The following is a 26,837-nucleotide window of genomic DNA, read 5'->3' as shown; positions in this document are numbered from 1 at the left end:
ACAGCAGGACCACTTGCTTTCTCTAGGCCACACCTCCTCACTCTTTGGACCACTCAGGAGTGACTTTGCTCTAGGCATTAAGGAAACAATAAGTAACTTATGATCCTTTAGCTTGGTTGCTGGATCAGTCATGCCTCTGTCTAATGTTACTGGCATATGGCCATATTTTCTCCATCTCCCGTAGGAGATGCTATGGGAGGTTTTCTGAAATTCAGCCATACTGCCTCAACTGCATCCTACTGCTCTGCTCCTTATTGTTGCCAAGTTGTGTCCAGCTCTTTGTGATGCCATGGACTGCAGCATGCCAGGTTTCCCTGTCCTTCACCATCTCCGGGAGCTTGCTCAAACTCATGTCCATCGAGTTGGTGATGCCATCCAATCATCTCATCCTCTGTAAGCCGCCTTCTTCTTCCCTCAATCTTTCCCAGTGTCAGGGTCTTTTACAATGAGTTGGCTCTTCGCATCAGGTAGCCAAAGTGTTGGCGCTTCAGCCGCAATCCTTCCAATGAATATTTAGGGTTGATTTCCTTTAGGACTGACTGCTCCTTAAACAAGATGGAAAAGAGTTTGGTCTGGTGTGACCCACTTTATGTGCATATTTGTAGCCTTAACATACTTGGTCCTCCGACCTCTCACCTGTAAGATGTTGGGCTACATCAGGTGATTTCTTGGATTCCTTCTGATCTTCTGATTTTGGCAGCCAGGGCTGGGGGTGAGGTGAAATGCTGTACCCACAGCTCCAACTTCACCCAAATAGCTAAGGTGGGGTGTTTGTAGAGAGAGACTGGGTGGGGAGCGCTTTCCCAGCAGCAGGAGAATCAGTGTGGGCCAAGGCAGTCACGGAGGGAGAAAGAACAGAAGCAGCCTTGATTCCTGAGATGCTCTCTGCCTCCTCCTCCTGTGCCACTCCCCCACACCGTCCACCCGCACAAGAACCAAACTGTGTATCTCAATCCTAGAATGTGTGGAATGTGCCACAGCCTGATAGGCATGAAGCAGTCTGCAGAGAGGCAGGGAGGAGCTCTGCTCTCCAGTCAGAGGCCCGACAGTGCAAGGACTATGGGTCCTGAGGGCTGGGCAGCCCCTCCCATCCTCCCCGGGCCTGCTGCCGCAGCCAGGATATCAAAGGCTGCATTGTGCTTTGAGCGGGACTTGGTCCCTCGTGTGCCAGGGAGGAGGCGGGAGGAGGGACACCGCTGGGAGGCTGTCTCCTCCCAGTGCTCCTCTGGCTGGTATTCCCAGGGGCCTCGGCCTGGGGAGGATGGTGCACACATGGGTGGCTGCTTCTGCATCCCTGGGGAGCCAAGTCTGTCCTGGGGTCCAGGTGAGTTTCCTGGGGGCAAGGGGGACCCCGGCCTATAGAATGCCTGATACGGTGGTGGGTCCACTGAAGGCTTAAGGATCTGCTGGGTTGGGGAGCTACTCTTCTCAAGATGGGGAGATGGTTGCACTTTCTGGCTTCTTCTCCTCCCTTCCTCTTCCTCACTTAGTATTTGTCATTCTGACATTGTGAAAAGGGAGTGAAACCTGGGAAGCATCTACTTTTCCTAAAGAAAGAGGCTTTGAGCTCACTCTAGGAGGAGGAGAGGAGGCTGCTTTTGGCTGCCACTCCCAGGGTGTGACTAAGCCCTTCCTTCCTTTTTTCCCAAGATGCCCCAGTTCAGGAAGAAAGCTCAGGCAGTTGGTTCCTCTGGGGACCAGCGGTGGTCATAAACTTGGCCTTAGTCACTCAACCCTATTTTTGTCAGGGTTAACGTTACTGGAGGAAAACAGGCAGTTTCCTGCCTCCTACCTGTTACAGTGTGTGTGTGTGTGGTGTGTGTATGTGTGTGTACGTCAAACTGAGGTCACTCAGAGTTGTTGCTCTAAGAAATTGTCAAGTCATCTGAGGCTTGACATATGGTGACCAACACTGCCAGTTTCACTGGGACCAGGGCTTTCCCAGGATGCATTCAGCACTAAAACCAAAACAGTCCCAGGCAGACTGGGGTCACTGGTCACCCTAATGCAAACTCCTTGCTTCTTTTCAGAGGCAGACCAAGGTGAGGCCCAATAGTCTCATGTATGGCATTCACCAGGATGAGCTGTGGCTTTGTGGGAAGAGTGTGGATTGCGGGAGGACTCTCTTGGAAGACAAAGGAGCATTACACCAAGAAATTATTCCTAACACTTGTTAGGATTCCAAGTCTTCCTGGAGCACCACCATGTTTCCTTGGAGGGGGAGCCGAGGAGAACCTCTAGCCTCGGTTTTCTACTCTCTGATAGACAACTTCCCCGTGTAGTTTTGTGACCTGGGCTCGATTAGGTGGAAGGCACTAGAGGTTCCTAAAGCAAATATGAAGCAGCTATGTTCTGCTTCCTTTGCTTGAAGTTCTAGCCTAGGCACCTTGGTATCTCCAGCAGGGAGAGGCTCCCAGACTAAATGTACCCCAGACTTAAAAATCCCCCAAATAACGCCCTTGGCACTAAACGCACGACCTTTAGCTAGAAAACATTTTGCTTCTCCAAATTTCTAAAATGTACACGCTTTTCAGGCCCTCCCCCTAAATCCTGCTGTCCTTGTACCCCATGGGAGCAGACATTGCACGGGGGCTGCAAGAATATGAAGGACCACTGGTCTGTAAAGCAGGGACCTACGTTCTAGATCTGATTCGGTTTATCTCCTCTTAGGCATCCTCACAGTTAATCACCCAGTCTTTGAGGTTAGGTCTTGTCTGGATTTGCCAGACAAGGTCTTGGTTCTTTGATTTGCCTTGAGCAATTTATTTACTAACCTTTCTGTGTTTCCGTTTTCTCACTTGCAGATTTTATGATATAATTATGCTTTCCCTATAAAGTGTTGTGGTAGGGATTAAGTCCACATGAAATACAGTTAAAACAACCTGACATAGTTAATTAAGCACAGTAAAGAAAACAAGGCACATTAATCACATCTCTATGACTCTGGCATATCACGCTCTCTCTCTAGGTCTCCCTTTGCTCATCTATAAAATGAGGGGGTTGTAAACTCAGCCTGTGGAGGTAAATTAGGGAGCTCTGCTCCTGCCTGGTCCCTGACGCCCCAGCTTCAGCCTGAATCACCCTGCTTCTGTTTGACATCCTGTTGTTTAGCCCAAGATTTCATGTAAAGAATTCTGCAGCTTGAAAGAAACAAGCCAACACTGAAGAAAACAATCTGAAAGTTCTTATGACACTATCATTCAATTACCTATTATTTCACCACATTTTTGCTCTTCAATTGGTTAGCAGCCTGGATTCACTTTTTCACCAATAGTCAGCCTGGTATTTATTTCTACTGAGGCTTTTCATGCCATCTCCCCAGTTTTCTGTACTCATCAGGGCCTTTCCCTGGAGAGGATGTTACGGCATTGTAGGTCTGAGGTCAGTTGTTGTAAACATCCCCTTCCAGGTTCCCCTATTTATCCTAGGAACGGGAACAAGGTACACAAGCTAGAGTGACTTAATAGTATGTGAGTGTGGCAAGTCTCTTATATTCATTGAACCTCAGTTTTCCTGTCTCTAAAATGAATATAATGATAGTATCTGTCACACAGAGCTTTGTGAAGATTAAATCAGATAATTCATCTCATGGATTTAGCAGGGTCTGACTTTTGATAGCTGCTCAGTAATTGCTGGCTGTTTTGTTGTTAACTAATAAGGACCACTTCAACATCCCCTCTCCTATGCCTGACTCCACTGGAGTAGGAGTCGCTGCTCCGCTTTCTTTGGCTGCTTCTGCCATTGTGTCTGTTTCAGTGGGAGTAAACAGTGAGGACCAACAGTCCTCAGGGGCTAGGGAGGCAGGAAAGAAGGCCTGATAGCACTAAGCCCTGGACCGCTGCCCAGCTGGTCTGCAGTGAAGTGACAAAATGAAAAACGGGTTCCTGATGCCCCCCGGGTGTGCTGTATTCTCACACACGGACTCTGCCTGCAGCGTTTGTTCCCATGATGCTTCTTGCTTTGGACATGGGCAGGGGGTGGGTTTCTGGTAACTGCCATTATTTCTGACTTCTGGACCCCTGGAAATTCTTGCCACTGTTAAACCACAGTTGCTTAGTTAAGATCACAGAGTAAGTCATGTCAAGATTTGTTGGCCTAAAAGCTTCTAGCACTGCCGTCTTATCTTTCAATACTATCTCGAAGAGATCTGGCAGATTTATATCCTTATACAGAGGATGTGGGAGAGATACATTTGCCTACATTGATTGCTGTTGTTTGTAACTTTCCTTTCAACCTTTTTTGGTAAATATGAATCATCAGTAGAATTATAAGAAATGTAGGGATGAATGCTGACAATAGTAAATCATGATTCACATTTGAGCTTTAAAAAACTTGAGACATTTTGAATATACTGATAATTGAGCATATGGGAACAATATGCAACTTTCTACTTTATGTCCTATTAGCTTCAGGACTTCTTTATTTCTTTCTTTTACTTTTTAGAAAAATAAAAGATTATAGATACAGTTAGGGTCCCCTGATAATTTTTCCCAATCTTATTCCTCACTCTCCCTCCCCCAAACTAATCACATTCATGAATTCAGTGGTTCTGTGCTTTCACTGCATATCTGTGTACTCATGAGTGTTCCTTGGAAGGACTGATGTTGAGGCTGAAACTCCAATACTTTGGCCACCTGATGTGAAGAGCTGACTCATTTCAAAAGACCCTGATGCTGGGAAAGATTGAAGGCAGGAGGAGAAGGGGACAACAGATGATGAGATGGTTGGATGGCATCACCGACTCAATGGACATGAGCTTGGGTAAATTCCGGGAGTTGGTGATGGACAGGGAGGCCTGGTGTGCTGCGGTCCATGGGGTTGCAAAGAGTTGGACACAACTGAGTGACTGAACTGAACTGAATTGAATCCTTGTAAAGAATTTATTGTTAAGATTTTTAAATTTAAAGTGATATCATTATGCAGCCTTTTTTTTTTTTTTTTTTAATAATTCAACACTGTGATCTAAGATGGGCTTCCCTGGTGGCTCAGATGGTAAAGAATCTGCCTGCAATGCAGAAGACTCAGGTTTGATCCCCAGGTCGGGAAGATCCTTTGGGGAAAGGGAATAGCAACCCACTCCAGTATTTTTGCCTGGAGAATCCCATGTACAGAGGAGCCTTGTGGGCTACAGTCCATAGGGTCACAAAGAGTTGGACATGATTAAATGACTAACACTACTAAACTATGATCTAAGATACATTCATGTAGATAAACATAGCTGTAATTCTAATTTGATATTTGTCCCAACAAGGACAATGTGGGTTCACATCATAAAAACTGCTGGTGGTTTTCTTGTCAAGTCAAAGAAATAAAATGTGGGTGGAGAAAAAAAAAGCATGCAGGGAAATCTTTACTGTTTAGTTTTCTTCTTAAATTTGGGAGTGGTGGTGCATAAGTGGGACCAAGAAGAGACTGAGAGAGAAGTGGGAATATATTCTCATTTCCAGCAAGTTTCTGTGACTGAAATATCTCCTGAGTTGGAGACCTTAGACTTCAGCGTTCTGAGGTTGGGTTTATGTAGTGGAACCAGCAAGATTTACACCCATAATCTGGATGGCCTCAGACTCTGTATGACTCTGGTAAAATCACTACTTCTGTCTGGGCCTTAGTTTCTCAACAGTAAAATTAGGAGTGGAATTCAATGATCTCTAGTCCCTCCAAATATTCATTTTCTGTAATTTATTGCCTCTCCTCATTTTTATCTCTCATATTTAAAATGTCAAGATGCCTTCCCTTTTCTAACTTTAAAATACGGTGCCGTTCACTGTATTCTGTCTTCTCATTTGCCAGGATCACAGTCCACATTCTCACGCTCACGCTGCGGACCGTCATAATTTTTAGCTATCCTCCCTGCCTTTCTTTCTTGCCTCTCCCTGTCCTTTCAGTGCTCTCCCATGTGGAAGTTCCACTTTTGTTTTGCCACACCCATGCTCAAGAATGTTATATAGCTCCATATTGCTTGCTATATCCATTCTAAATTCCTCTAACTTCTTTAAAATGTTCTCCTTATCCTGACCCTACTGTATTTATCAATTTTAGCTCCATCATCCTGACCTCTCCAGTATGTTGTCAGCTCATGTGCATGCAAACATTCGCTTCTGTCCTGCTGATCTCTTTACCAGTAATCCCATTTTTCTACCACTTATATAAATCTACCAACAAAATAAAGAGGGAGCCATAGACTGGGAGATAATATTTGTAAATTACATATCTAATACTTGTATCCAGAATAGAAAAAAAATCTTATAACTCAGTAATGAGAAAATAAACAATCCAATAAAAATTGTCAGATAGTTTCATTCAGAAAATATAGGGATGGAAATCATACATGTGAAAAATGTTCAGCATCATTAGCTGTGTTCAGTCACATCTGACTCTTTGTGACCCCATGAACTGTTAGTTCCACCAGGCTTCCCTGTCCATGGAATTTTACAGGTGAGAATACTGGAGTGGGTTGCCATTCTCTTTTCCAGGCAATCTTCCCAACCCAGGAACTGAACCCAAGTCTCTTGCATCTCCTGCATTGGTAGGCAGACTCTTTACCACTAGTGCCATCTGGGAATCCCTCATTAGTTATTAGGAAAGTGTAAATTAAAACAATGAGATAAAATCACACACCTACTAGAATGACTACAGTTAAGAAGACTGATACTAAAGTGGTGTGGATGTGGATGTGGAGAAACAGGAACTTTCATGTTTAGCTGATGGGAATGCAAAAGGTACAGCAACTCTGGAAAGCAGTTTGGCAGGTTTTTTTGAACTGAGCGTTGGTAATTTTTTCTAACCAATAATAAAAATAAAACTAGCTTCCAGAAAGTAATTTATTGATTCACAAATGAAAAGTCCAGGGATTGTTTGTTTCAAGTATGTCTGGATCAAAGTATTTAAATGATTTTAACTGATTCAGCTGAGCTATTTGAAAACCTAAAAGATGATGTTGTTAAAGTGCTGCACTCAATATGCCAGCACATTTGAAAAACTCAGCAATGGCCACAGGACTGGAAAAGGTCAGTTTTCATTCTAACCATGAAGAAGGGCAATGCCAAAGGATATTCAACTATTACTCTGATTTCACATGCCTCCCATGTGATTTCATATGCTTCCCTGATTTTACCAAGGCTTCCCTGGTGGCTCAGCTGATAAAGAATCCTCCTGCAATGTGGGATTCCTGGGTTTGATCCCTGGGTTGGGAAGATCCCCTGGAGAAGGGAATGGCTACCCACTCCAGTATATTGGCCTGGAGAATTCCATGGACTGTATAGTCCATGTGGTTGATAAGAGTCGGGCACAACTGAGTGACTTCACTTTCACATGCTAGCAAGGTAACGCTCAAAAACCCTCAAGCAAGGCTTCAGTGGTACATGAACCAAGAACTTCCAGATGTACAAGCTGGATTTAGAAAAGGCAGAGGAACCAGAGATCAAATTGCCAATATCCATCGAATCATAGAAAAAGCAAGAGAATTCCAGGAAAACATCTATTTCTGCTTGATTGACTATGCTAAAACCTTTGATTGTGTGGATCACAACAAACTGTGGAAAATTCTTCAAGAGATGGAATACCAGACCACCTGACCTGCCTCCTGAGAAACCTGTATGCAGGTCAAGAAGTAATAGTTAAAATTGGACATGGAACAATGGACTGGTTCAAAATTGGGAAAGGAGTACATCAAGGCTGTATATTGTCATCTTGCTTATTTAACTTCTATGCAGAGTACATCATGTGAAATACTGGGCTGGATGAAGCACAGCCTGGGATCAAGATTGCCAGTAGAAATAACAACAACTTCAGATATGCAGATGACACCACCCTAATGGCAGAATGTGAAGAGAAACTAAAGAGCCTCTTGATGAAGGTGAAAGACAAGAGTGAAAACGCTGGCCCTAAAACTTAACATTCAAGAAAACTAAGATCATGGTATCCGGTCCCATCACTTCGTGGCAAATAGATGGGGAAAAAGTAGAAACAGTAGCAGATTTTATTTTCTTGGGCTCCCAAATCACTGCAGACTGTGACTGCAGCCATGAAATTAAAAGACACTTGCTCCTTGGAAGTAAAGCTGTGATAGACCTAGACAGCATATTAAAAAGCAGAGATATCACTTTGCTGACAAAGGTCCGTATAGTCAGAGCTATGTTTTTTCAGGTAGTCATGGGTGTGAGAGTTGGACCATAAAGAAGGCTGAGTGCCAAAGAACTGATGCTTCTGACCTATGGTGCTGGAGAAGACTCATTTTTTGGATAAGACTCGAGAGTCCCTTGGACCACAAGGAGATCAAACCGCTGAATCCTAAAGGAAATAAACCCTGAATATTCTTTGGAGGGACTGATGCTGAAGCTGAAGCTCCAATACTTTGGCCACCTGATGCAAAGAGCCAACTCACTGGAAAAGACCCTGATGTTGGGAAGGAATGAGGGCAGGAAAAGAAGGGAGCAACAGAGGATGAGATGGTTGCAAGCATCACCAACTAAATGGACATGAACTGGGCAATATCCAGGAGATAATGTAGGTCAGGGAAGTGTGGCGTGCTGCAGTCCATGGGGTCACAAACAGTCCAGCAACTGAACAACAATTCCAACAACCATTCCCACTCTGTTTAGAAAATCGCTAGCTACCCCAAGTCATGCAAATACTCTTCTATATTTTGCTCTAAATTTTTTTGGTATCTTTTAAAAAGCAAGCACCTAAATAATTCTGTTAGGTCCAGACCATTTCTGTCCTTTATCGAGCCCATCTTTGCATGAAATGTTCCCTTGGTATCTCTAATTTTCTTGAAGAGATCTCTAGTCTTTCCCATTCTGTTGTTTTCCTCTATTTCTTTGCATTGATCGCTGAAGAAGGCTTTCTTATCTCTTCTTGCTATTCTTTGGAACTCTGCATTCAGATGCTTATGTCTTTCCTTTTCTCCTTTCCTTTTCGCCTCTCTTCTTTTCACAGCTATTAGTAAGGCCTCCCAGACAGCCATTTTGCTTTTTTGCATTTCTTTTCCATGGGGATGGTCTTGATCCCTATCTCCTGTACGATGTCACGAACCTCATTCCATAGTTCATCAGGCACTCTATCTATCAGATCTAGACACTTAAATCTATTTCTCACTTCCACTGTATAATCATAAGGGATTTGATTTAGGTCATACCTGAATGGTCTAGTGGTTTTCCCTACTTTCTTCAATTTAAGTCTGAATTTGGCAATAAGGAGTTCATGATCTGAGCCACAGTCAGCTCCTGGTCTTGTTTTTGTTGACTATATAGAGCTTCTCCATCTTTGGCTGCAACGAATATAATCAATCTGATTTTGGTGTTGACCATCTGATGATGTCCATGTGTAGAGTCTTCTCTTGTGTTGTTGGAAGAGATAGTATAGCATATTCAAAAGCAGAGACATTACTTTGCCGACTAAGGTCCGTCTAGTCAAGACTATGGTTTTTCCTGTGGTCATGTATGGTTGTGAGAATTGGACTGTGAAGAAGGCTGAGCGCCAAAGAATTGATGCGTTTGTACTGTGGTGTTGGAGAAGACTCTTGAGGGTCCCTTGGACTGCAAGGAGATCCAACCAGTCCATTCTGAAGGAGATCAACCCTGGGATTTCTTTGGAAGGAATGATGCTAAAGCTGAAGCTCCAGTACTTTGGCCACCTCATGCGAAGAGTTGATTCATTGGAAAAGACTCTGATGCTGGGAGAGATTGGGGGCAGGAGGAGAAGGGGACGACAGAGGATGAGATGGCTGGATGGCATCACGGACTCGATGGACGTGAGTCTGAGTGAACTCCGGGAGTTGGTGATGGACAGGGAGGCCTGGCGTGCTGCGATTCATGGGGTCGCAAAGAGTTGGGCACGACTGAGCGACTGAACTAACTGAACTAAATAATTCTGATGCAGATTATCCACAGATCACATTCTGCAAAACTGTGATTTTTCTTCTCTAAACCTCACATGTTCTTTAAGAGCTGTGTACCCTGCCTTCTCCCCCAAACTGAGGTCACCATCCTGAACTTCCTTATTCAAGATGGGATCATGCCACAGACCCTCACGGTCCTTAGGCAACTGTCTCGTCTCATGGACAGACAAAGCTTGTCAGGACTAGGTGTAAATAAGTGAGCTGGCATTCCTGGGGACCATGATGGCCAGAGAACAAATGCCCCGTAGAGGTGGCAGCAACCATTCAGTGCCAGCTGACTGTTGCCAGATGAGCATGAGGGCCCCAGACTATAGTTCTTCCAGTTTTCAAAGCAAAGCTAAGCATCTGGGTTATGTAAAACATCCTGATTACTAAATGATGTAGAGCAATTTAAATCTTAAAATTGCACAGTGTAGAGGGAAAAAAAAGAAAAGAAAAATGTTGGTGGGTTTTTATGGCCCATGGCCTCTGGCATACCAGTTTTCAAACTTTATCCTAGAGTAGGGAACCAGGCTTCCACTCAAAGTGATTCTAGGACCTGCAGGATTATTACCTGGGAGCATATTAGAAATGCAGAATCTCAAGCTTTCAACTACTGAGGCAGAATCTGCATTTTATCAATGAGTGTTGATTACTGTTACTCGCTCAGTCGCATCTGACCCTTTGGGACTGTAGCCAGACAGGTTCCTCTGTCCATAGGATTCTCCAGGCAAGAATACCAGAGTGGGCAGTCATTCCTTTCTCCAGAAAATCTTCCTGACCCAGGGATGGAAACAGGGTCTCCTGCATGGTAGGCAGATTCTTTACCGTCTGAGCCACTAGGGCAGTTTATCAATAGCCCAGGTGATTCATTAAAGTTTGAAAACCTTATGCAGATATGTGGTTCTTACTGACTCAAATCAGAATCATTTGGGGAACTTAAGAAAAATACCTGCATCGATGTGGTGACGTCGCGCTCTTCCTGTCTCGGCTTAAGCAGCACCTGACAAGGAACAGACGTTCAAGACAACAGGACCACTCTTCTCATTTGCCCGGGCCCCTCATCTCCCTTTCCTGTCTGTTGGTGGTGTGTGTAAGGCAGGTGCTGGGTGAATCACGTCCCATCTGGGTCTCCTGCCCCGCTGTCTCAGGGCATTGGCGGGGCCGGGTGCTCAGAGGCAGCGTGGACAGTCTCGCCTCGCTTTCCCGGAGGGTCTCGCGAGGCGTCGCGCCTCGCTAGCCTCTCTGTGCGTGAATATCCCACCAGCCCTTGCGGTGGCCTTGGAGCGCTCCAGTTTTTTCCCTCAGCGGGTGAAGCTTCCAGTTCCCAGTGAGCCCCTGGGGTCCCCCCTGAGGTGGTGCGTCTCGTTGAGCAGCTCTCTTGGAGTGTCGAGATGATAAGGGAGGCACGTGCCTCGTGGTGGTTGTCCTCACTGCGTGCTGTGAGGACTGACTTGGCCCTCGTATTCTCCCTTCGCCGGGGTTGCACGGGGGAGTTTGAGCGACCATGGAGGGTCCGGCGAGGCGGAGCGGAGTCTCTGTGAGACATTTCAGATTCTTGTGAGGTAAATGGAAGAGTCTGAGGCCTCATGGACGTTTCGCTTACTTTGCCTTAGGAACCCCCTCCTCTCAGCCCTTCCCCAGCCAAGAGAGAACTGGCTTCTCTTCAAGTGCCTCCGTGGGCCCAGTGGGGAGACGATGGGTGGAGGACGAAACTCCCTGAGTCGGAAACCTTTCTCTAGCCATCCTAGGGGGATGGACCCTAGGGGGAGAGCAAGCCTAGGGGTACTGGACCTCCTAGCCTCCACCCCTCCAAAGCGCACAGAGGGTGAGGGGTGGGCTGACCTCGCGGTGGGTGGAGCACTGCTCTTCCTGGGAGAGGGGGAATAAAAAAAGAGAAGAAAACAAAAGAAGAGAAAAGAAGAGTACTTGTGACTGGGTAGCATGATGAAGGACATCAATTAACATTTTTGGAGATGAGGCTAGGCACTGATATTTTAAAAAGTCAGTTTTTTCAAAAGCCACTTGGGTGACTTAAATAGGCAGACAGGGTTGAAAAGCACTCAGATCAAGCCTTCATCTATAATCGGGAAGAGTGAAATCTGAAAAAAATGGACAAATGAAATATCTGACCAGTGTCACTTAACCAATGTATGGGAGAATCTGATTTGTGCAAACTCATCTCTCATGATTCTCAAGCCAGAACTTTTTCTGCTGCAGTTACTTTGGTTCCTGGGGGCAGAACTACAAAATGATCCTGGTAGACTATAGCTCATTACTGTTAGCTTCCAGGTAAGCTGCCTAATTTCAGCACTAACAAGACTGCTACATGAAAAACTGTGAGCTAATGACCCCACCTACAGCACATTCAAGCCTAAATTCATTTCATTCTCCCTGTTCATTACCCTAAAAAAGTGCTAACTGTTTCTGCTATGAAAAAATGGGAGATCCTCAGCTTGGGATCAAAATCCCACTGAACAGGCATAGAAGAAGGCAGACTTCTGGCAGTAATATAAGGATTTGGGTTCAAGGTTAACCAGCCATGATTGGATGGTGTGTGATTACTTCATTCTTTATCACTCTTGAACTGCCTGTGCTTCAAGGGAAGCACAGGTCCAGAATGCAAACCTAATAGATCTGCTTGACTTTGATCCACCAGCATTTTCAAATGAAGAAGTTGGATGGATTAGATGACTGACTGACAAGTAGTAGCTGAGCCAAGATTCCTAAACCCTATTTCCAGTGTCAGGTATTGCTTACAATATGGTAGAGTCCTTGAGCAGTGTCATGTTCAAAAGAACAGAGCAACCAACAATAATGGGTTAAGAACTTGAGTTCTTTTGTTGTATTTTGAGGATACATGAAAAAGGCCTACATTCCATGTCAATACTTTCAAATTTCCCTTCTGTTCTTTTTTTTATCTACTGCCTTGTGCTTTATAACTGCACGTTTCTTCTCTTTTCAACTCTGTGCCATCGAAATAGCCTCCTCCTTAACCCTAGTTTGTGCTATGATCTTCTCTTTTTCACTCTAGTTTTACAGCTGCAAAGACTGAGGAGGAAATAAATCCCATACAGCAACGGTCCCCAACCTTTTTGGCACCAGGGACTGGTTTTGTGAAAGACAGTTTTTTCCAGTGACTGGGGGTGGAAAATGGTTTTAGGATGATTCCAGCATATTACATTTACTGTGCATTGTATTTCTATTATTATTACATCAACTCCACCTCAGATCAGTAGGCATTAGATCCTAGAGGTAGAGGACCCCTGCCATACAGAAGTCTGTATAGTGGACAGACAGAAGGATAGTTTGGGGCCAGTCATAGATTTCAGGGCCATTACAACCGTGCCCTAGTCACCTCCCTCAGGATGTTACTTTCAATTGCTCTGCTCCAGCATTTCCATTATCCACCTTGCTGTAGTCAGATTTATTATGACCTTGTAGGCTCAGCATATATTGAACATGTAAGCCATGGGACTCACTCTGACCTGTAGGTGGGAAATCATTTTTTTTTCCCCTTTTTAAAATATAGTGGAGATACCCAGGCTGCTGTAGCATTGAGATAGCATGCTTTAGTTGAGAACTAAATAATTCTAAGGCAAAAGTGATAATAATTAGAATTCTTCTGGACCACCAGCCTGGAGAAAAGAATGATTGCTTGACAAAAACTTGTAACCCTTGCTTATGGCTTACTTACACTCTCACAAATGATCTTTCATTTGATCTCCTCCAGGTAAAGATACTTCTTCCAAGGATCCAACCATATCAAGTGAATTTATATCCTCGTCTGAAAACAAGGAAAAATGTTTCCTGCCACAGAACATGATTTCAGGTATCTAAACCCCAAAGACAAAACTTATTAAAAAATATTTTTCATGTAGAATGTTATAGTAACCCCCTTAACAGTCTCATCTACAAGTTCCCTCCCTCTGATCCTTCCTAGGCACCACCATTAAATACATCTTTGTAAGCATGACCTTGACTATGATAGTCACTTGTCCACAAATATTCCGCTGCTCTTCATTGCCTATGTGATTAAAGCTAAGCCATCTCAGCTGACTCTGAAAGCTTTTCACAATCTGGTACATATTAGGAGCTCTATACATACTTGCTGTATTAAATAAAGTATATATCACCAAATAGATTTAAAGGTGCTGAAGGGCAGGCGCAATTTTTTGAATAATTAAGTTTTCTACATAGTACCTAAAAGAGTTGTTTGTACATATGTAACTGGTGCTCAGAAAATGTTTGGTAAATAAATACATGAATGATTGAATAAGTTCATGGAGGTCTTGTTTGTCTTCTATATACCACCTTATACAGAGGTTATTAAATATATAAGGGAATAAAGGGTTGAGTATGTGGGATGAGATTGGTTGAGGAGAAGGGTGTCTGTCTGATTCTTTCAGAAGGAAAAAAAAGATTTTGAAATTAAAGTAGAATAAATCTTTTCATAATACATATTTTTCACAATGTTGTCCTTAAGAGACTTTAATGAAACTGGCAAAGAGAACCATCCTCAGAGAGAGAAAGGTACCTGAGCTGAACCTTGTACTGGAAATTCTCAGGATTAACCTGGGGAAAACCCAGTTTCTATTATCCAGTAACAGGTACTGTTTTTAATGGCAAATCACGTACCAAGCACATGCCAAGTCATGCCTGCATCTACTTCTCATCCTCACATACTCAGTTCTAGGAGGTGGCACCACGTTCTGCATTTCAAAGGTGGCAAACAGAGACTCATAGAGTGTGGTAAGTTCCCCAGTGCCATACAGTTAATACACGAGGAGAAAGGGATTCAATCCCCGGTCCTTGTTTGTAACCATGATGCTCTGTTGTCTCCCAAACATGTACTTCTCTACAGCATACAAAATCAAGATTTGTGAAAAAATATCTGCAGTTGAATGTTTCAAAGGATATGTACTATGTAAACGGATAGTGTATAATGTCATGCCACATTCTTTCTTTTCCCCATTTAAATTCTGTCAGACTTCTTTGTTGACTATGAAAAAACCTTGCCCTCTATTTTTTTTTTGCTGTTCTGTCAATCTGCTTATCTGTCTGTCAGCTTGGGCCATCTCTGAAAAAGCTGAATCGCCAACCATCTGTTGTTTCATGAACACAGTGGAGTCAGCATTTTATCCTATCAGTGAATGAAGGCAAGTGAACAAAGGGTACGTGTAGGTGTAACTTAACCTCCTGAGCCAGAACTTGTCCATCTTTCAGCATTTTCTGCCATATGCTGTTTCCAAGAAGGTCATAGTGTGGGAAGGGGAGAGTCAGCTCCAACTGCCAACCTCTTCTTCATGAGGAAGAGTCACAGACAGTCAATCAGATACATTATCATGATTAAACCACTAGTTTTCAGAAAGATTAAAGAAGTGACAAAATGTACTTTGCACTAAAAGTAGAGTGAACTTGATTTATTCCCTTGTCCTCAGTGGGCACTGTAGGATCCCACATTGGCCTAGAGGTGTTGCTCTCAATATCAGCTCTCACTGGTTGAGATCCAACAGCTGTCTGCTTGTTTAAATCCAGGTCTTTTGAGTTCCATAACCATGAACTCAAGTGCATGGCAAGGAGATTCACTTTGAAGGGGCCGTCACTTATCAGGAGCTTTTCTGGAGGAGATTCTGGAGGGGAGTTTGGATCAGACTTTGGAAGGACAAGAAGTTTAGTGAAAAGAAATCACAGAATCAGTTAGTGTCAAGGTTAATTACAGTGTAGCATGATGAGGGCAGTGAGCAGAAACTGCTGGAGTACTAGGGTAGGGATGGGGGTTTGTGATGTACAATAGCTAATGCTTAATGTGTTTGTTGAATGTTTAGTATGCACCCAACACTGAACAGAATGCTTTATGCACATAATCTCATTTAGTAAGCCTCTTAAAAATTCTGTGGGATTGTACTATAAAAGCTCTTCAGCTAATGAAAGTCAAGTGTAGAGGGGTAATTAATTGCTCAGGGTGGCGCAGTTAACAAAGGTAGAGCCAAACCTTGAGCCCAAGTCTGTGTGACTCCTCCCCCCTGGGCTTTACCTCCTCCCAGAGATCAGTGTTCAGTGAGGCTACCAGATGAACATTGGACCTGAACTGCTGAAGATGGAGGACTTGCCTGAGATTAGAACACAGGCCAGGCAGGAACGGAGTGGAATAAACATCCACCTGAAGCTCTCACCGATGTCAGGTCAGTGGGTATTGTGTTGGAGCTGGCCTGCAGCCACAGCATTTCTGCAACTTCTGCTTTAGAGACAAGCCTTTTTAAAGATAGAAGTTCAGGCTGCCTGTGAGCTCAGGTGAACATGACAAGGGCTATCTTTAATGTGTTCAGGAATTTGCAGAATCCCTGGCAAGTTGAGACTAGAGGACAAACCTCTGTGCTTATCCAGTTGAAGCCTTCATGGTTCATTGTGTTTGAAAATTATTAATGGGATTGCTACTTATTGTCTAAAGAAGACACATGGCAAAGTGCAGTTATAATGATGAACCTCCTCAGCGTGGCCTTTCACAACAGCACTATCCACTCTCCAAAAGCTCCATCACTCTGTCTCTTTACGCTATTTTTTTTACTCATACCCCTTTTCTCCATCTGAAATTATTGTGTGCACGGAATTGGTTACTTGCCAAGAATACAAGCTCCATGAGAGCAGGATCATGTTTGTTGTGTTCCCACTGTATCCTAGCACCTAAAACAGCTTCTGTTCAGAGTGTTGGTTTGAATGAATGTGCGCTTTGAAAATATTAAAGATAGGCTATAATATATTAACCATTTATCCTAACAAACAATAAATGCATTATCAGAAAGAAGCATGTTCAAGGAAATACATGTGTATAGGTATAATGCATGGGCTTCCCTGGTGACTTAGTGGTAAAGAATCAGCTTGCAATGCAAGAGATGTGGGTTCAATCCTTGGGTTGGGAGATTGTCTGGAGAAGGAAATGGCAGCCCATTCCAGTACTCTTGCCTGGGAAATGCCATGGACAGAGGAGCCTGGTGGGCTGCAGGAGGCTGGTGTGACTCCATGGAGTTGCAAAAGAGTCAGACACAACAACAGCAATGTATAATGCATAAAGTACATGATATTTATTACATATCATAAATCTGACATATAAATACTCTTCCATAAATATGGATAAATTTCATATTCTTTGGCAACTTTCACAAATCATCCACAGGAGGAAATATATGTTTTAGCTGGTTCTGTGTGGTACTGTTCCCTCAGGGCCAGGTAGCTAGGAATATACCCTGTACAAACAGAAATAACCAACCCAACTATAGCAGTTCCTGAGATTCTAGAACATTCTGGGCTTCAGCATTTTTTGTTGTTGTTGTTGTTTTGTTTTTTGAGGGGGGGAGAAGTTTCAAGAATGTGCTCAGAGAATTGTTACGATTACTTAACAATTACTTAACAATCTCTAATTGATGAGACCATCACTTTAGGGAGTGGATATGGGAATCATTGGGGGTTACCTAATTCTTTCTTCCCTATTACTATATTTCCATCCTGATCTTTCTCCCTCTGTTCTCTTTAAGATCTGACACTCTCCTTCAGTGTGAAGAGCCGCTCCAGAAGGTGTGTAAATGGCCCCTTGCAGGAAGCAGCCAGGAGGCGGCTCTGGGCACTGGAGAATGAGGACCAGGAGGTGCGTGCATTGTTTAAGGTGAGCTTCTGGGAGCAGTGCAACCTCATCTTTTGTCCTTCCACTACCTACACTCTCCCCAGCACCTAGGACAGTGCCAGGAACAAAGTCCCTCAAGAAAACTAATAACTGAATACACAATAATGTATAGGTTCTCTGCTCAGCAGGAATGGGTTAGGAGTCAGAGTCAGAGAAAGCTTCATTTTAAATCTATTAATTTTTGATCTTCTGCATACTTCTGTAGAATGGGAATCATTATAATATAAAGTATATTTAAAAAAAATGTTGTGAATTTGACTCTTAAGAATTGTGATAAAATATACATAACAATGTTTTCAGTTTTAATGATTTTTACTGTACACATCAGTGATATTAATGCATTTATATTATTGTGCAACCATCACCATTATCCATTCTGGAATTTCTCATCATCCTGAGCTAAAACATTGTATCCACTAAACAGTAACTCTCCTCTATCCCCTTTCCTCAGACACTGGTAACCTCTAAGTGTACTTTTTTAAGTACCAAAGTTACCAATCAAAAATTAATAGCTATAAAATTTAGAATGAGAGGAGGAAAAGATAATAAGATAAACCAATTTCTCATCTTTCATAGTAGGTAGATAGTATCTTCAAGTTCTAGACCAAGGAAGGAGGGTATAATTAAATTATTTATATTTTAGGGGGGAATTCAGTCAGTCAGTTCAGTCACTCAGTCGTGTCCAGCTCTTTGTGACCCCATGAACTGCAGCACGCCAGGCCTCCTTGTCCATCACCAACTCCCAGAGTCCACCCAAACCCATGTCCATTGAGTCGGTGATGCCATCCAACCATCTCAACCTCTGTCGTCCCCTTCTCCTCCTGCCCTCAATCTTTCCCAGCATCAGGGTCTTTTCCAATGAGTCAGCTCTTCGCATCAGGTGGCCAAAGTATTGGAGTTTCAGCTTCAACATCAGTCCTTCCAATGAACACCCAGGACTGATCTTTAGGATGGACTGGTTGGATCTCCATGCAGTCCAAGGGGCTCTCAAGAGTCTTCTCCAACACCACAGTTCAAAAGCACCAATTCTTCTGCACTCAGCTTTCTTTATAGTCCAACTCTCACATCCATACATGACCACTGGAAAAACCATAGCCTTGACTAGATGGACCTTTGTTGACAAAGTAATGTCGCTGCTTTCTAATATGCTATCTAGGTTGGTCATAACTTTTCTTCCAAGGAGTAAGTATCTTTTAATTTCATGGCTGCAATCACCATCTGCAGTGATTTTGGAGCCCAGAAAATAGTCAGCCACTGTTTCCACTGTTTCCCCATCTATTTGCCATGAAGTGATGGGACGGGATGACATGATCTTCGTTTTCTGAATGTTGAGCTTTAAGCCAACTTTTTCACTCTCCTTTTCCACTTTCATCAAGAGGCTCTTTAGTTCTTTTTCATTTTCTGCCATAAGGGTGGTGTCATACTTGCTAGGAGAATTAAAGTCAGAAATAGTTAAAAGTTGTTGCAAGTTGTTAAAAGAGATAGGGGAAAGAGAACACTGCTTTACATATTAAACTAGCATGTTCTAGTTATTTTACCGTCTCTGTATGAATTTGATACAAATTTAAAAGAGGAACATACTCTCTTAATCAGCCTTATAATAAAAAAGATAGTGTTTGGTTTGTTGGGAGAAGTAAATGAGATAGTATCTACAGAGAGCTTGGTGTTATGCTTGGGTGGTAGGATGTGCTCCAGAAATAGCAGATATGTTATAAATTGCAGAGTGGTTTTATTTTTAAATCTCCAGAATTCAGGAACTTGGAGGGATTAGCTACTAACTAGCACCACTGAGTTTCTTTTAATTTGAGTCACTTTGGACATGGGCAAGAACTGGGTTTGGCAAGAACTGAGATCCAGTTTGGGATGTCCCCTTTGACTTCCCCTGTCTGTGCTCTGGCATCCTTGCGTATAAAACAGGGATAATACCATTTCCTATTAAATCTGAAATGCCATTTGATTATAAATTTATTATTTTGAGAAGGAAAATAAGTGATGACAATTATTTATGATGTCATGCTTCCTCTTCTTTTATTTCAGAAATGGTTAAATGTGATAAAAGTGTATTTGGAATGGGTTAACTCCTCTTTTCATAGTGCTATTATGAAAGTTAAATGAAGCATTGCTCATCAAACTGTTGCTGAAGTGCCTGGTGTGTAGTAAATTTGTTGTAAACCAATTTTTACCTCTTCCCTGACTACCAGGATCCACATCTCCCAAGGACCTGAGGCCTCTTGGGGCCTGGGATGGGAGAATCTCAGAGTTGACTTCGCTGACGTAGGGGCTTTTTCTTTGATCCTTCTGTCCTCTTCTTTCTCCAAGGTTGGATTTCAGGGGTTGATGAAATCAACCTCTCAGGATAGGATTTCAGGGGTTGATCTTTGATGGTAGGACCTGGCCTGGAGGGAGAGGGACTTTCTATCATAATTTGTTATAGTCAAGTCCAGAAGCTTGGACAAACAGAAAGGAAATGTTTTAGGGGAAAACCAAGTCTGGGCAGTGATTCAGACCTTTTTATTCAGGTATTTTAAAAAGAGGGGGTAAGTGTTGCAGGTCTCTTCTTGCTCTGCTTGTGTGTAAATTGTATAGCCTTTTGGAGGGTAGCTTGGCTCCTGTATTTTAGGATTGAAAACGTGTATTCCCAATTACACTTCTTGGAATTCAGTTCAGTTCAGTCGCTCAGTCGTGTCTGACTCTTTGCGACCCCGTGGACTGCAGCACTCCAGGCCTCCCTGTCCATTACCAACTCCTGGAGTTCACTCAGATTCATGTCCATCGAGTCAGTGATGCCATCCAGCCATCTCATCCTCTGTTGTCCCCTTCTCCTCCTGCTCCCAATCCCTCCCAGCATCAGAGTCTTTTCCAATGAGTCAACTCTTCGCATGAGGTGGCCAAAGTACTGGAGTTTCAGCTTTAGCATCATTCCTTCCAAAGAAATTCCAGGGCTGATCTCCTTTAGAATGGACTGGTTGGATCTCCATGCAGTCCAAGGGACTCTCAAGAGTCTTCTCCAACACCACAGTTCAAAAGCATCAATTCTTCGGTGCTCAGCTTTCTTCCCAGTCCAACTCTCACATCCATACATGACTACAGGAAAAACCATAGCCTTGACTAGATGGACCTTTGTTGGCAAAGTAATGTCTCTGCTGTTGAATATGCTATCTAGGTTGGTCATAACTTTTCTTCCAAAGAGTAAGCGTCTTTTAATTTCATGGCTGCAGTCACCACCAACAGTGATTTTGGAGCCCACCAAAAGTAGTCTGACACTGTTTCCACTGTTTCCCCATCTATTTCCCATGAAGTGATGGGACCGGATGCCATGATCTTCGTTTTCTGAATGTTGAGCTTGAAGCCAACTTTTTCACTCTCCTCTTTCACTTTCATCAAGAGGCTTTTTAGTTCCTCTTCACTTTCTGCCATAAGGGTGGTGTCATCTGCATATCTGAGGTTATTGATATTTCTCCTGGCAATCTTGATTCCAGCTTGTGCTTCTTCCAGCCCAGCATTTCTCATGATGTACTCTGCATATAAGTTAAATAAGCAGGGTGGGTGACAATATACAGCCTTGACATATTCCTTTTCCTATTTGGAACCAGCCTGTTGTTCCATGTCCAGTTCTAACTGTTGCTTCCTGACCTGCAACAGGTTTCTCAAGAGGCAGGTCAGGTGGTCTGGTATTCCCATCTCTTTCAGAATTGTCCACAGCTTATTGTGATCCACACAGTCAAAGGCTTTGGCATAGTCAATAAAACAGAAATAAATGTTTTTCTGGAACTCTCTTGCTTTTTCCATGATCCAGCGGATGTTGGCAATTTGATCTCTGGTTCCTCTGCCTTTTCTAAAACCAGCTTGAACATCAGGGAGTTCACGGTTCACGTATTGCTGAAGCCTGGCTTGGAGAATTTTGAGCATTACTTTACTAGCATGTAAGATGAGTGCAATTGTGTGGTAGTTTGAACCTGCTTTGGCATTGCCTTTCTTTGGGATTGGAATGAAAACTGACCTTTTCCAGGCCTGTGGCCACTGCTGAGTTTTCCAAATTTGATGGCATATTGAGTGTGGCACTTTCATAGCGTCATCTTTCAGGATTTGAAATAGCTCAACTGGAATTCCATCACCTCCGCTAGCTTTGTTCGTACTGATGGCCCACTAACTTCACATTCCAGGATGTCTGGCTCTAGGTGAGTGATCACACCATCATGATTATCTGAGTTGTGAAGATCTTTTTTGTACAGTTGTTCTGTGTATTCTTGCCACCTCTTCTTAATATCTTCTGCTTCTGTTAGGTCCATACCATTTCTGTCCTTTATCGAGCCCATCTTTGCATGAAATGTTCCCTTGGTACCTCTAATTTTCTTGAAGAGATCTCTAGTCTTTCCTATTCCGTTGTTTTCCTCTATTTCTTTGCATTGATCGCTGAAGAAGGCTTTCTTATCTCTTCTTGCTATTCTTTGGAACTCTGCATTTAGATGCTTATATCTTTCCTTTTCTCCTTTGCTTTTCATTTCTCTTCTTTTCACAGCTATTTGTAAGGCCTTCTCAGACAGCCATTTTGCCTTTTTGCATTTCTTTTCCATGGGGGTGGTCTTGATCCCTGTCTCCTGTACAGTGTCTCGAACCTCCATCAATAGTTCATCAGGCACTCTATCTATCAGATCTAGTCCCTTAAATCTATTTCTCACTTCCACTGTATAATCATAAGGGATTTGATTTAGGTCATACCTGAATGATCTAGTGGTTTTCCCTACTTTCTTCAATTTAAGTCTGAATTTGGCAATAAGGAGTTCATGATCTGAGCCACAGTCAGCTCCTGGTCTTGTTTTTGTTGACTGTATAGAGCTTCTTGGAATTACCTGTGTCAGAACAATCAAGGATGCATGCAAAGATTTAGATTGGGATGTTTATCACAGGATTGTTTAGAATGTTAAAAAATTAAAACAACTCAAATGTCTAATCCTAATAAATCTTTAAGAATTAATTATCTTAATGTGACAATGGCATATATAACAATTAAAAATAATGTAGATTATTTAATGACTTGGGAAATGGTTCATAAAACATTGTTTAGTGATAAACTATTACAAAACAACTTAGTAATGTGATTCTATTCATATAGAAATAGTTATGTAGAAACTCACATTTGGGATAAAAAGTTCAAAGTTCATAGACAAAGTTGTTAACATTGATGATCTCTAGGAGGAGGGATTATGGATACTTTTTATTTTTGTATGTTTTAGTTTTTCTGTTTGCTGGTTTCATAAAAATAATTATTAAACAGAGATTCACTATTGAATTTACTTCCAAAGTGCCTGCTGTGATGCATTCTTCAGCCTCTAACACATACATTTTTTTTTAAACACAAAAGATAACATTTTCTGTGCACCGTTCTACGCTTTGGCTTCCTTTTGTTGCTGCTGTTGTTTCATTCAGAGGGTACATTTGGAGCCTGTATCAATTCACAAAGAACTTTTTTATGGATATATAATATTATAATTTTATAATATATAATGTATCCATTGAATGGATGAATCATAATTTATCTTAACCAGTCTCCTATTGATGAACATTTAGGTTATTTCCTTTTTGTTTTTCTAGTGATGTAAAATATCTACATCAGAATTGGTGAAAGTGGTTAAAAGGTATAAGCTTCCAGTTATAAGATAAATAAGTGCTGGGCATGTAGCAGTTAACAATACTATATAGAATATTTGAAAGTTACTGAGAGAATAGATCTTTAAAGTTCTCATCTCAAGAAAAAATGAATCTGTAATTATATGAGGTGGTGGATGTTAACTAAACTTACTGTGGTTATCATTTCACAATATATACATATGTTAAATCATTATATTGCACACTAAAAATTAATACAGTGTTGTATGTCAATTATATCTCAAAAGAAGAAGTTCATACGCAGCACGTTGTCATATGTGAACTTGTTCACAGAACACTTCTGTCATCCCAGACTGACTCACTGTTCTCTTTACTCAGGACCTCTCAGCCAGGTTGGTGGGTATCCAGTCCCAGAAAGCCCAGTTCCTCATCACCTTTAAGACTATGGAGGAAATCTGGAAGTTCTCCACCTACCTGAATTTAGGTATGATATGAGCAGGCAGGTGAAGGAGCACCTGTGTCTCAGATCAGCCATTTTGTAGAGCTTGACATTAAGGAATTGGTGTGGCTCTGATAATTAAAAGAGATAGTGCCTAATTGGATGCTCTAATCGAAATATCACAAAGTTCCTGGAACTAAATCTAAAGCAGATACTGCACTGAAATGTCACATGCAGCACTTCTTTGTTTCAAGGAGAGATTATTAGATGATAAGTTAAAACTGCCCAATAGTTATTGTTCATCTACAAAATTCAAAGTAGAGATAAATTCAAAATTTATGGTTAAAAAGAAAAAGAAATCAGCGTTAGGTAGGATCTAAATAGCTGTTCAAAATAGTTCCAGATCCATGTTCCATGTTTTTGGAAGAGTCAAAGAAAGATATGGGGAAATTGTCTGCTAAAGGGGCCTCAGGATGCAGGGTTTTCTAGAAGGTAAAGAAGAATATTGGGGCACAGCACCAGTACCAGTGTGGTGGGAAATAGTTAACCTACCATTTCCATGGAGAGTAACTCATGACAGGAAAGTTACAATTGCAAAGCGAAACCAAGCAAAGCAAGAGGAGGCCTCTTGAATTGATGCGCATGTTTTACATCTCTTAGACAATGTGGGACTCCATGCAAACCGCAGGAAGTGATTTCATGTAGGGGAGGAGGGTCAAGATGGCTCTTCACTAGAAGCCATAAATTCTTCTCTTGTAGTCAGGGTGATTTTCTGCTCTCCATTCCACCCATTTCCTTCTGTGACCATTAGAGATCCTTATTATTCAAAGTACGCTCCATGGACCAGCAACATCAGCATCAAGTGGGGCTTGTTAGAAAAATCGAATCCTTAGCAAATGAACAACAACAACAGGCCCCACCCTAAACCTACTGAACCCTCACCTCTATTTTAATAATGTCCCAGGTGATTTTTTGTGCACATTAAAGTATGATAGGCACTGTTACAGAAGATACACAGGGCCTAAATCAGTACAATGGAGAGTCAGAATGGAAAAAGACAGGTTTTGCATCTTAAGAAAATAAGGAAGTCTAGAGAAGAATCAAAATTTTAATACAAATCATTTAAATTTGTAGGAATGTTTCAAATACTATCCATTATCATTACAGTTTTGAAATTTGCATAGTTTTTAGTCTGGTTTTAACAAGTGAGATCTTACTGGGCATGAGGTAAGGGGAAGGTCAGAGGAATGTTAAAGTAAATCCTGACTCACTTATGGATCATAGAGAATCTCCCTGGCTACTGCATCATCAGGGATATAAGAATTTGGATTTGGTCAGGAGAACTTTAAGGGGGAACCAGGAACCCCCAGAGTCAACATTGTAATCTTGGAGATTCCTCTATGGGTATATTATAGAAAGATAGTTTGGTTTGATAATCTCATTCTGCTTTTATGGAGACTCATAATATGTTGAAAATAAATATGATTTAAAAATGATTTGTACTTCCCAACAGATGCTGAGAAGAACTAATTAGTTTTAGAAAATTTCTAGCTACCTCTCTGTGCTCTTCTAATTCCAGTTAAATGTAGTCAGGTTAGGGATGAAAGTCTGGGGGAGAAATTCAGGTGGGAAATTGCTCACCCTAATGCTCAGCTAATGGCAGGAATCTTGTTGAGGAATCCTGTTCGGCTTGACTTAGGCTATGTATCTACATGTCTGGAGCATCTCCTTTTTGACCACAAGTACTGGCTCAACTGCCGACTGGTTGAGGATACAGAGATCCACGTGTCAATAGATGATAAACACCTGGAAAGTATATACCTGGGACTCCTGATCCAGGAAGGTGAGTATGGTGTAGGGGTGGGAATGAGGGTCTTATCTGGATATTTGTTATCAGAGTCCTTGCAATAGGATACAGAGGGAGACAAAAACCATTCAAACATGAAAATATTCACAAATGGACCCACCTGTTATAGTATTATTTCAAGCATCTCAGTTTAACATCAATATATGAACAGCTGTGTTGGCCAGTGTCACTGATTGTCTGATGTTGGAACCACTTGAGAATTTTTAAGAAGATGTCCATATCAGGGCTCCACTGGGGTCAGTTTATCTCCAGAGATGGGGGTCAGGCTTTGATATTTTTCAAAAGTTGCAGATTATTCTAACGTGCACCCAAGATTAAGAACCACTATTCCAAGCATGTGATATAATTTGATTGTAAAATAAAATTGCAGATCTTACAAAACTTGCATGATTTCATGAGATTGAAGAAAATGATATTGGAAAACTTCTTGGAACATCCACCAGTCTGTTTACAAGGAAGGATTGATCCAGGCTGCAACCAGCTGGTTAACAAGTGATGATATCATAGTGAGAGAGTCAATTCCTAGGCAAATTGATAAGAAGTCCAGAGTCCCCAAGGAGGAGATAGAGGTCTGGGGCTCTCGAAGTGGAGATAGAGGTCTGGAATTCTCAAGGAGGAGGAAAGGACAAGCTTTTTTGTCTGCATTCCTTAGTCTTGGTCAGTTACACAACTCAGTTTAAACTCTGTACTAAGGATTATACAACAACAATGTATCCTGCTTAAGGACAGTTTCTCCTTCCCAAAAACCTTCTGACTAATCCTGTAAGATTAGTGACAGGGGGGCACTCTTTCTGCCCTCTTCTGATGTCTATGTCAGAAGCTTCCTTTTTTATACTTTATAAAACGTTATTACACAAAAGCTCTGAGCGATCAAGCCTCATCTCTGGCCCCAGATTGAATTCTTCTCCTCCGGAGGCCAAGAATTCTGGTATCTTTCGTGGTTCAGCAATACCCTTTCAATAGACACAGTGAAAGAGCCAGATTTCTGTAGAATATTTTGCAGAATAATTCTCTTTCTGATTGTATCACATGAATCATACATGAAAGAAAAACTTTCATACTGTACAACTATGAAATTTAGTTGGAGAAATTATGTTCACCCAAATCAACTTAATTTATTCTTTTTTGATCTTAAGATTAAGCATGAGGTTGCAATTATAACTGAAGTTCTCTTAAATATATTTTCACTAACTTTGTTTCATCTTTTCTCAAGGTGAAGTCCCAATTAAACCTCATTCTTGAGAATTATTTTGGAATTTTTGGCGCCTATTTTAAGTGAATTCCCTCTAAGTTTTTTTTTTTTTTTGGACCTGGTACCAGTTTCCTGGGGTCCCAAAGACCTCCTGTAGCACCTCTCCCTGGACTGTGT

General features: G+C 42.1%; 1 protein-coding gene across 3 annotated transcripts in view; it reads left to right on the top strand.

The window, feature by feature from the left end:
• The first annotated feature begins 983 nt into the window (after nucleotides 1-983).
• SH3TC2 (SH3 domain and tetratricopeptide repeats 2) overlaps nucleotides 984-26,837 on the top strand; it is a 67,642-nt gene continuing 41,788 nt past the window's right edge. The window contains exons 1-5 of one of the 3 annotated variants that reach the window (XM_004008952.6): nucleotides 984-1,324; nucleotides 13,611-13,709; nucleotides 17,410-17,537; nucleotides 23,541-23,646; nucleotides 25,301-25,444. In XM_004008952.6, the coding sequence (XP_004009001.5) occupies nucleotides 991-1,324; nucleotides 13,611-13,709; nucleotides 17,410-17,537; nucleotides 23,541-23,646; nucleotides 25,301-25,444 (811 nt within the window). In that variant the 5' untranslated portion in view covers nucleotides 984-990. Of the gene's footprint in view, nucleotides 1,325-13,610; nucleotides 13,710-15,409; nucleotides 16,063-17,409; nucleotides 17,538-23,540; nucleotides 23,647-25,300; nucleotides 25,445-26,837 lie in introns of those variants that run through there. The other 2 variants (XM_042250649.2, XM_060416550.1) reach the window with 2 other exon arrangements.

The sequence above is a fragment of the Ovis aries genome, chromosome 5 (genome assembly GCF_016772045.2).
Source record: "Ovis aries strain OAR_USU_Benz2616 breed Rambouillet chromosome 5, ARS-UI_Ramb_v3.0, whole genome shotgun sequence".
NCBI lineage: Eukaryota > Metazoa > Chordata > Mammalia > Artiodactyla > Bovidae > Ovis > Ovis aries.
This window is presented reverse-complemented; position numbering and strand designations above follow the sequence as displayed.